At 40.2% G+C, this 11,806-nt stretch overlaps 1 protein-coding gene across 1 annotated transcript; it reads right to left on the bottom strand.

The window, feature by feature from the left end:
* Nucleotides 1–246: 246 nt before the first annotated feature.
* Nucleotides 247–11,102, bottom strand: LOC308316219 (transcription cofactor vestigial-like protein 4). Its single transcript, XM_080764690.1, has 6 exons — nt 10,965–11,102; nt 10,246–10,382; nt 7,083–7,248; nt 5,571–5,793; nt 4,013–4,127; nt 247–3,632 (listed from the first exon to the last, which is right to left on the bottom strand). Exons 2-6 carry the CDS (start codon nt 10,325–10,327, stop codon nt 3,430–3,432), a joined length of 789 nt encoding a protein of 262 aa, XP_080620816.1. The 5' UTR covers nt 10,328–10,382; nt 10,965–11,102; the 3' UTR covers nt 247–3,429.
* Between the last annotated feature and the right edge of the window lie 704 nt (nt 11,103–11,806).

Below are 11,806 nucleotides of genomic sequence, written 5' to 3' on the forward strand. Positions count from 1 at the left end.
AGTCATATCACACTGGCACTGGCAGGCAATTTATTTTGGCCAACGGTTGATTCGCGTCTGGCTTTAGCCAGGCTAGGATAAACTAGGTTATGTCAGGCCTGGCTTCTTGGTTCCAAAAAGGGGTTGTCATCAAACTAGTTGTTAGAATCGGGGTAAAACAAACTCACTCGTGGCGATTACACTAGGCTAACATTTTAGGATATAAATTGAACAAAATAAAATATTCCAAAATGCATTTGTATCTTTATTTAGAAGAAATCAAGTACAAAACAGTGGCATTTTCTTCTGGAGAAAAGAAGGCCAAAAGTTAACCCAAAAAATATATATATATTTAAATGTTTATTTTCCATGTGAATGACACCTGGAGTTAGTTTCAGCAACTTGTCTTAGGAGGCAAAAGCAGTCAAAGTAGAGCAATTAAATAACATTGGAATAAACGTATCAGAGGATCAACTTGTGTCAAACAGGTAGATCCTGTGATAGTCCCTTACTGTGGTGTACAGACTGTCACCGGCGGTTAGTACCGAGGTCACCATGACACTGTACTAATTAGTCTTCGCTAATTGATGTGTTCCTGCACTTATTACTACACCTCTGACAACGGTGGAAAAAAGATCAACTTTTAAAAGAGAATAAAATGCATGGTTAGAATATAATGAGGATCCATGCTACATCATGAGTACATTGTTCTTAATAAAAAAACAAATATATCTATTCGTCATTACGCGCGGCGCAATGACAGTCTTGTTGTCCGATATCCAACTAAAAAATAATAAAAGAAGAGACGGTAGCGTATATATTCATTTTTCAAAAACAGTGTAAATTAGTAAAAAGCAAGTACACAAGCATACTTTTCTCGCAGACAGTTGACTTAAAAAGGAAAATCTCAATTTACAATACCATTTCTCATCAGTGTTGACACATGGGTTATGCTACGTTAATAGATCATTTCAGATGGGTGGCGACGACGTACAAATTAAACAAAACGCAACTGCATAACAACTCAGACGTACTGGTACTCCTACATTTATGCACAACTCTATAGATCCTTATTGGGTCACACTAAAGCATCAGCTATATTTAAAGTGGACTCAACACCCCCGTGCACAAAACTCAACTCATTAAACAACACTTTAAGTGACTGACAAAATGTTCGATGGTGTTGGTGGAATGTCAATGCGCAATCATCATAACATTAAAGACGCCAATACACCAGGGAGGCGTATTATTGCCTTTCACAATTGAGAGGGAAAAGGGCATATGCTAAAAGGAGGAATGTAGATGTTCTCAGATGCTCGATAAGACGGGAAAGGGAAACAAAACAGGCAAGTGATTTTACCGAATCTTAAATTATGGCAACAGTTAATGTGAAGCTATGTTACTTCCAGAATAAATAAAAAATCCATTACCAACAGCATTATCATGTCAATTACCAGGTAGAACGTCTCTGCAGAGACTTCATGTTAGCAGTATTCAGTCATGCATAAAGCTATAGCATCCAGTACCACAGAACAACAAAGCATTATACCGCCTTCAGACAACCTTGCCAGAGGCTGTGATTTGTAGATGGATGCCATTGCTAAAGTATATGCCTACACTACATATACTAATGAAAACCAGATACAAAAAATATATCGAGTACAACTGTACCAGCAGTAAGTATTTCTAAACGGTTACTGATAAAAAATAAATTCTGAGGGTAAATAGTATAGAATAAGGTTTGTAATAGAAACCAGCTATTTGAAACATGCTTCCTAGTTAAGAGGAATAACCTACTATCCTTGGTACTACCTTACCAAGTGTTCAACCACAGTGAGCATAAAGACTCGAGACAAGACAAACTTTAGTTAACAGTGGATAAGTCCAGTTCTGAATAAGAAAACTCAGATTAAGAAAGTTTTAAGGGGCCATAGGAGACCAGAGCCTTGATTGCATTATCACGATTTCAAACACAACACACATTCTTCAACCAGTTAGCTCAAATAATAAAATAAATGAGGGGAGAAAAATAAAAGGTAAAATGCTGCCTGAAAACAGCCTCAAACGCAATAGTGCAAATCAGACCCAGTTGTCCTTTTTCAAGTAAAAACAGACAAATAAGCAGGATGATTTTAGAATTTAAAGATGATGGGGCGTTAGTACTGCGCAAAGACTGGAACCAGACCTATGGCTTGTATGTAGTTGGAAAAGGCAGGGACTTTCTTTGGTTAACAAACAGAGCAGTTACAGCCTGATAATTTAGCAAATATCTAACACATCTATGATTGTACAGTTTACACAAGCCAAATCAAGACTGTCAACCCAATAATTAAGTAAGCCTTGCCGAGCCATGTTGCCCGTTTCTGTAGCATGAAGCAGCTCAACAAAATGACCCTCATTTATCAAACTTTCACAGACGCAAAAAAGGGCATGATTTCAATGCAATTCTCTGCATTTATCAATCTGCTGTCGATTTGACACGGGCATAGCAGACGATCAAATCTCACGTCAATGCTCAGCTCATGTATGCAAAAATGTTTTTCACCGCAGACTTGTGTCGCTGCGGGTTCCACAGTATATCCAAACACGTACGGGCCGCTTGGATCAGCGGGGGTGGGCCTGGAAAAATGTCAAGACTATATTCTGACCTGTGGGGTTCTGCACAATACTGCCAATGGATCTTTCAGAAAGCCATGGATATTACAGACCCAGCTAGGGACTAGATGACGGAACGGGTCTTCGCCTCAATCCTCTAGAATTATGTTTGGCATGGTGGCTATTCAATACGAGAAATTGACTCACGTTAGTCAAATATTCACATTATGAACATTTAATGTTGATCATCTTTTCATTTTGCTCTTTTAAAGTGTCACAGGGAAGTGACTAAGTGAGTGATTTACTACTGTATTTCTGCCACCGTTGAACCGCATCATTGATTTTCTTTTCGCGGTTTCTACATTAGATTGATAAATGAGGATCAATGTGTGTTGACTCAGTGGAAGTTTTCATGTTTCTTCTAGGAAAAACTGGACTCTTTGACAATTTAGAATAAAGACTGTAAATGTTGATCCATTTGAAAAGAAGTTGACCTATAGGTTTAGAGCCTATTTGAGCACCATATTCAAACTAATACATCACTCGTGTTGTTCGTAGCTACAGGAAGTCACCCACATGAACCCTAGCGTCCCGATTCTGGGCATGGTCATGATAGGCGTGTACAGTGTACAAAATAGTTGAATCTTTTGCGAAAGTAGCAGATGTACAAGCTTGCTGCGTGTTGCGAGCTTGTAGATTCGCTGCTTGACGTCCTACGAAAGTATACAGGGTATAAGTGGTTAATGCTTGGCAAAGGATGGCACAGCGGTGGTTCTGCGCGGTCGTCTGGAAACACTAAGGAAGTGATTGTGGTTCAACTAATCGGCACTTGAGGAAAGCAATCTTTCTCTTGGTTCATGAGTTCCCCTCTGGACTTTGGGGACCCCCTCCTTTAGCCATGATCTGGAGCCAGGTGGTCTCACCCAGTGCCTTAGCGAAATGGTCATCCACTGAGCCAGTGATGGAGACGGAGTTGGATACGGGCTCAGGCTCTTTGTAGTTCTTACCGAGGCTGCGGCGGAAGTGCTCCTCAATCACAGGATCACACACCGTGTTCGCTGAAGGGACACGAGGAGTCAGAGAGATGTTTAGAGTCTAATAGCAACCAGAAGTACTTCTAATCATGTGGATATCATGATTAGTTTCTGAGACACACATTGGAGCTACGCCGTTCCCATGCCGTAAGAGGGATTATGATGAAATCATTTGGGCATTGATGCGAGCCATTGTGTGCATATTATACAAGCATGTGACATGCTTGTTTTTTCCATAATACACCCACTATCGAAGCTCGGCTAAGATGTGCTCTAAAGTTTAATCTAACGCCCCCCATAAATTGATGTGGAATCGAGCACTCAAATCTGTGAGATGATTGTAAATTAACATCCCTACTACTAAACCATTAGGCAGATGGTACCGTTTTAAGACTTAAACCTACCATTTGTCTTCCTCTGATCAATGGGTGGACTGGGAGCACAGCCATTCATGTGACAGTGAGAGAGGTTGCAATTTCGGTTGCTTGCAGGGGCACAAGTGATGACAGATGGACGATTCTGGACAGAAATCCAACAAAGTAGCAAGTTATCAACAGGTTTAAATATCACGTTACAATAAATTCTAACCAAAATAAAACAAAACATGTTCTTGCTAATACACAGTATTTTCTGTATCTAAGTTTGTTACTGTTACTCCATTGTTTCAAGTCTCAACAGGTAGTTCTTCTGACCAAGCAGTTGGTTGAAATGGGCTATCCAGCAATGCTGAAATGAGGACGACAGCACACCTAACCATTAATAGAAGATTTGAAAACGGATTAATCAAATTAGAAATATCAGTTGTGCTGATTAGTGATTACACCAAATTTTGTCAGAGCAGCAACATTATTGGCTTATAGAAACGGAACAAAAAGGGCAGGTTTACTGTTCGCTCCTGTATTTTAGCATCAGTTATTATGGTGGTACTTGGAGAGCCAAATATTTTCTGAGGTGGTATTTCAGTATAAAACGGTTGGGAACCAATGGTTTAACCCATTTTGGGGGCGGGAACCCCTTTTGGTGTTTTAACTAAGCATTATGTTATACTTTAGCTATTGAAAAATAGCAGATCTACAAGCTCATAGCTACGAGCTTGTAGGTCTGCTATTTTTGAAAAATCGTAAAAATGCTGCACAAATCTTTGTATATATATTCTTTCAGAGCGAACGTTTTTTTTTATTTTGACGTCAGGCCTAAGGACAGATGCCTTTGAAAGACATGCATAAATGACTATGTAATTAAAAAACACTGACTGCCAGGTATTCATTCTTCCACCACTGCCATGATCTTTTCAGTGCATGATGCTCTAATTTTGAAGGCCATAAATTCCCGGGCCGTGAACCAGAAGTAAACAGCGGCGGTGTATAGTTTCCCCATTGTTTTGGCATCCATTTTTAGGTATGTCCATATGAAGAACACGGATATGCTCTAAAAGTAGTAAAAGAAAATCCATTTCACTAGACATTTAAACAGTGACATATGTTAGCCAAGAGCACCACCTAATGTCACAAGGTGAACGTTTGGATGGCAGTGAATGTGTTACCGGACAAAATTGAATTTGCCCATTATGATTCAAAAATCACTTAGCATCTGCGTCTGCACTTTTACTATTGACAATAAAAAAAGATCATAAAAAGAAAAACACGACGAGCTTCTAGGTCTGCAAATTCTTTTTTTAAAGCATAAAATAAGGCAAACGAGTAAAAGACCACACTTTTGCCGATCACTATATTGTGATGTGCAAAACCCCAGATGATATGTCTAGTCTCATCCCAACATGGATATATTGCAGAGGCCTAACTTTTACCTCGTAGCTCATCACAGCCCTGATTAATCAACGAATGCTGCCCCGTCTTTCCGACCACACACACACACACACACACACACACACACACTTGACCATGCCAACATGAATAAAGATCACCTCCATGCTTGTAATTTAACGGTTTCACAAAGACATACCTGCTGCCGCTCCACAGCGCCAGCCACGGCAGCGCGCTCGCTGCTCCCCAGGGCCAGGTCCATGTTGCTTTTGGTCAACGCCAAAGGCTGGTCGACGGCATAGCCAGGGATGGAAGCATACAGGTGGTTCCCATGGAGACCATTGGAGGACGTAATGCACTCCACGGGGCTGTGGCCGAGGCTCCAGTGCTCATTGTGGTTGTCTCCGCCAGTAGGCCGGGTCCTTGATAAAGAGTGCAACAGGCAGATTACCCCTGTGACTTGACATACAGACCACCAACAGCTCCGTCTATTCATAGGGCCACTTAAATCTTGCTCCCGCTTTGATGTCAGGAGTCTGACTGAGCAGCACAACACTTAATGAGGGTGCAAGGATTCAGCTCACGAGTTGTTCAAAGCGCCGTGGACACCGTGTTTACTTAAGCTGTGACTAGACTACAAGATTTAGAATCCCAACAGATGGTTTAAACAAAGGCAATTTTAGCAATGAGGCTTTTTTTCATGCCGTCGGAATACTGAATAATAATGCAGTGTCGGCCGCTAAACAGCTTAGGACCATGGGAACCGAAGATGGGCACAAAATGCTCACGTCCGTTTTCAAAAGACCTTTATGGGATTCAATCAAAATTGTATAGGCCAATTGTAACTAACTCAAGATTCAAAATAACTTTGTCACAAGTAACAGAAATCTAGCTTTGACAAGGCTCAAAAAATGCACATTTACACGGGTGCAGGTCTTTTTTACGAGTTCCGATCCGCCAAAATTCCGACGGGCAAACACACACACACACACACACACAGACACACACACGACTAACTGACAAGAACTGTTTTAACAAGTCAGAATACTGTTAATTTATTCAGAGTGATTATCTGAGAGGGAAAGCATTTTGTGAGAGCGAGAGGGGACCTGCTTGATGAGTGATTACTAACCAGGTGTCCAGACCTGATAAGGGAGTTTGGGGCGAACCAATTATTTTGCAGGGGAAGAGTTTCGTTTTGCATTAGCTGTGGTGTACCCGGTCCGGGATGAATTACTGAAGTTGAGCATGGATTCAATCAAATTAGTGTCCTGTAAACCAGGGTTCAAAATGTCCTTGCTGACTTTAAAACACATAAGCTTGTGTGCTGAGAAAAGCACAGGGATGTGTCCCTCTCCACCACAAGGTATTTAACCACTTATGCATAATACTACATTGTACAACAAATAACAAAAATTGCCGATAACTCACAATGCGTCCCATCGCAAAATTGTAGATCTGCTATTTTTTATAGTAAAAAAGTTTATTTAATAAACGTGCCCAAAATAGGGCGCCATTAAACAATTGTACTTGAGTGGTTGAACAGGGTGTTCTGTGTTACCGTGGTCATTTACTGTACTCATGTCAGTGCAATGCTATGCATTATGTTCCTTTCCGCTCTGCACTCCCTCTGTCCCATTGTGTTACATTTAAGAACTAACAGACAAAGTGCTGGATCAGCAACATATCACTCTCTTTTCAGAGCACTTACAGTTGAGCTGCAAACAGTCTGCTCATTTTGGTCATGTGGTCATTATCACAGTCGATGTGGTCGTCCACTTGTTCTTCTCCATACTTCCTTTTACTGGGGCAGATAGGAGGTGGCCCAGTTCTCATGTTGGACATAGCAGTAGGCAGGGAGGGCATCCTGGACTCACCTGTAGAGACACGTGTATATACAATTACAAACCCCAAAAAAGTTCCACAAAAATTAAGGAACCAATGTTCAATAATTGTTTTAAACAGTATAAGACCTTCATTGATCCGCAGGGAAATTTCTGTGCTAAAGCAGCACTGCAATTAGGATTGAACAAAGATACAGATATGGGTAGAGAACAACTATTAACTATAGAATAAGTAAGAGGGTAACTCTAGCTAAAATTGGCAATACCAATATAAAAGAAAATTAAGATGACTTAACCTCCGACATGGCCCTCTGTGCCTATGCTGGTCAGGTGTGCATAATCTATAAGTCTTCAGTAGATAGAAAATAAAAATATTTGTAAGAAATGCGTTCTATCCCCAATAAAAACAGAAGACTTAAGGATCTCAATTTCCGTTACCGCTAAACCCCTTATCCATAAACTTCTTTGCTTTTTTTACTATACGTTTTTGAATAGTTAGCCGGTCTACAAGCTCACAATGTGTCAATGGAGATTGGCTAGTTGAACTATTGAAAAAAAAAAGGCAAAGAAGTTTAGGGAAAAGGGGTTTAGAAGGTGGAGCGCACGGTACTAAAAATGGAACTGATCATGGCCAAGTGCATTTGACTGACCGGGCATAATAATTATGTTCAACAACAGCCTACAGTGAATGGTTTTCTTTTCTATTATTGAAGAACAGGCTACAACAGCCATCATGTAGGACGGTGATGATTAAAACAGCTGCAAGCATATTAATTAAGGGTGATTAAACAGTGATTCTGGACATAAACCATAATTATCTTGTTTCCCATCCCTTCTGCTATCTCACAATTTACAGTGAGATACAGCATGGAGGGCAGAGAGGTCATATACATCATCTCCATGCCATCTTGAAATTGAAAATGAGTTGATAATATGAGGAAGACCATGTGCTGCAGAGCTCAACCAATTCCTGTACATTAATGACTGTTTGCTTAAATAAACTGACTACTAATTAGGTAGGGTAAGTGATATTTTTGGGTTAAAACAATGTTTTTTGTTAAAAAGGTTTAAGATTATATTGCTGTGCAAACACCACAACTCATTGCTGTGGTGTTTGCCTAGTAACACGGTCCGGTCGCTCAGGCTCAACCCATTCTGGACGGGAACCCCTTTTGGTGTTTTAAGATTAAAAAAGCAGATCTACAAGCTCATAGCACGGCACTGAGTGCCACACTACGAGCTTGTAGATCTGCTATTTTTGAAAAATCGTGAAAATGTGGCGCAAATCTTTGAATTTATATTCTTTCAGAGCGAACGTTTGTAACTCAAATCTTTGCTTCTGAGGCACATTTTCAGATGGGGGTCGGCGGCCAATTTTTGGGGGTCCTTGACATGAATTACATTTTGACGTCAGGCCTAAATGGGTTAATAAACAAACAAAAATCTGGTGAGTTGACAAATTCCAGCCAATCATGGAGCACCCATTTATCAGCTTCAATTTTAAAGTGTTGAGGTTCCAATTTTGTCTGCTCAAGAGCAGGAGAAACTGTACCTGAACAAACACTCGATATCAATTAGTACTGTAAGAATATAGAACTATATAACGTTTATTTTAACAAGAAGATGACACTTACTCTACCTTTAAGTATAATAAAGTAAAGTAAATGTTAGTTCTTGAGTAACATTTAATCAATGAGCAGACCTTATGTTAGGAAATTCAGATTCACGCAGAATTATATTTTCTTCTTATAAATTCAGTTAGTCAATAATATCCAAAACGTTATCCAAAACTAACAGTAGGCTTGTCACAATTACTACATGATCATCTAATTGTGATTTGAGATAATCGCAATTATTTTTGCATAATAATCGCCATGAATAATTTCCATGTTGAAAAATTCAAACGCAAAACGTTTCAAAAAAATCACATCATGATGCGTTTTCGGCTTGTAGATCGTCTATAGTGTTTCAGAAAGTATTTATTTAAAGACCTTTACGCTTCGGACAAAGCCAACTCGGATCGTGACAAACACGATTTTATGGGCCGAACAAATATTTAGAAAGAAGAGAAAGAAAAGGGTACAACTATTTTTTCTAATTATTTGTTCGCAACAAAAATATTTGTGTTTATTGTCATGAGTTGTTGTCATGATCCGAGTTTGGCTGGCTGGCTTTGTCAGGTTTAAAAGGTCTTTAAATAAATACTTTCTGAAACGTCTATGGGGGGAAAAAAATGTATCTTCCGGGCCGCTCGTGGTCATGAAAGGGGGCGGGACTGCGAAGCTCTATTCCCACTATTCAAAGTTATACAAGTATATGTTGTCAACCAAATAAGAATATGAATTGTATTCATAATGTTCCAACGACAACGATAATTAAATCGTTAATCGCAATTATGTTAGCGAGATTTGATTTAATCAACTAAATGCCCTAATCGTGACAGCCTTAACAAACAGTCATACCTGAAAATGTGTGATACATTATTGCCAATGCATCACATCGGTTTGGCAAGAGACACCATTATGTGATGATGACTATCAGTGTTTGCGCCTATAAGTGCTTATTATGAGCTTGTATTAGGTCTGCTATTTTTCCCCCAGATAAGATAGGGACGTTAGGGGTTCAAGTGGGTTTAATATGAAAGGTAACTTCAACGGTCCGAGGACCAACAAAGATCCAAATGGACCCTTATGGATCTGTAACAACACTGAGGATGATGATGATTTGCACTGCAGTGCATGTCCCGATTATGAATTGAATGCAGCAGCATAGGACGGTGACCAATCCCTCAGGGCTTTTGAGTTATCGTATTAGCATTGCTTGAGTAAGAGTACCTCCTGTACTGCTTTTAAATTGTTGTACATTGGGGGGGGGGTATTCAATCAATACTTTGTACAGTGTAGATTGGGATCCCAGTCCCCAGAGATTAAAAGGGGACATCAAAGGGGGTGTCCCCCTGGTCTAATCTATATCAAACAACCAGGAGTCATTGAGATTCAAAAGATTGAGAGAATCATTTTTCTAAAGTACCTTCGTAATGTAGTCTCCCGATGTTGTTGTTCATCTTGTCCAGGAACTGAGGGTTCAACAGGTCCATTCTAGAGAAAAGCATTTACACGAGCTGGATGGTTGCTAACATGGATGTTAGCAGCAAGTAACACACAGCCCTGCATGAGAAAGGTACAAAGAAAAGGAAAGGAGATAGAAACGCTCAACTTTAGAAAACATGATCAACTTGTTAGCAGGCTAGTAGTATAGTAGTGTATCCAGCAGACAACCTTTTAAATTAATACTAAAATGTTTCATAGTCATGACGCTTATATAAGTTCGGCTACTTGGATTTAGAAAGCTACGCCAGTTGACATGTACATCTGTTGAATGTTGTGCTACTGTGAGTTAGCACACGAGCTAACTGTAGCCACTTTGACACCAGCTAGCCGCGTTAGCTTACTTTAGCCAACTATAAAAGAAAACACTTTCAACACACTTCGTGGCACGAGCGTTTCGCTCGACCAAAACAACACGAGCTCATTTCAATTGCGACACAGTTTTACCCGCAGTTTAAAACGTCACGTTTGCTCGCGTCGACACTTTGTTCGCTTAAATTAAATACGTCGTTTTCGTCGAGCGACTCTTATCGAAAAGGGGGTCAAACTAACGTAAAGCCCGTAGAACTTCGCTATAGTTAGTTAGTAATCCGATCCCCAGAACCAAAAACTGGACCGAAACGTCGATGACAACTAACTTACGATATATATAGCGTTCTGAAGTCGAAGAATGTACGATCCAAACCAATCGCCTGAAAACAGAAGGCGAAGCAAACGTTTTGTAAATAATAATAACGTCGGTTAGCTGACTCTTAGCATGCTGGCTAGCTCAGCTACATCATCTACTGTGTGGTGATTAGAGGAACGTTCGCCAGTGTTCACAAAAAAGGAGTGGGGTCTAGCTGCGGAAAATAGCAGATCTACAAGCTCAAAGCGCGGCGCGGTGCGACCCTTTGTGAGCTTTTAGATCTGCTATTTTCGTGGCGCGACGCCGTCACGCAAACAGACGGGGCACAAACACAAGTGAACGCACACACATCACAACCACAAGTGGCCGTTTACAGTTACTGCTGGTTTACAATATATAATCGAAATACACAGTTTGGTTTTATTGTTGTTTATAATATACACAGGTTTTATTATCTCTAGGACAATAAACCCATATAAAATAAATTAATTATACATGGGCCTACTATTATTATACTAGTAGGCCTATTACTATTATAACAAATACGCCTACTATTATATCAAAGTGTACACAGTTAGGGTTCGTATGTTTTTGAGTGGTGCAACCACTCCTATAGACAGCTATGTGTGTGGCTGTGTCCCTGGGTCTGTCCCATGTCTGTCCCTGTGTCCCTGGCTGATAGCGTTATAGCATTTGTTCACCACCAAGTGTCACTGTTGCACAGCCTAACACACAGAGACAGACACACACACAGGCCATGGAGGAGGGCTAGTACAGTACAGTACAGTACAGTACAGTACAGTACAGTACAGTACAGTACAGTACAGTACAGTACAGTACAGCACAGCACCACTCA

Source organism: Protomyctophum bolini (genome assembly GCF_963924005.1).
Source record: "Protomyctophum bolini genome assembly, chromosome: 5".
Classification (NCBI taxonomy): Eukaryota; Metazoa; Chordata; class Actinopteri; order Myctophiformes; family Myctophidae; genus Protomyctophum; species Protomyctophum bolini.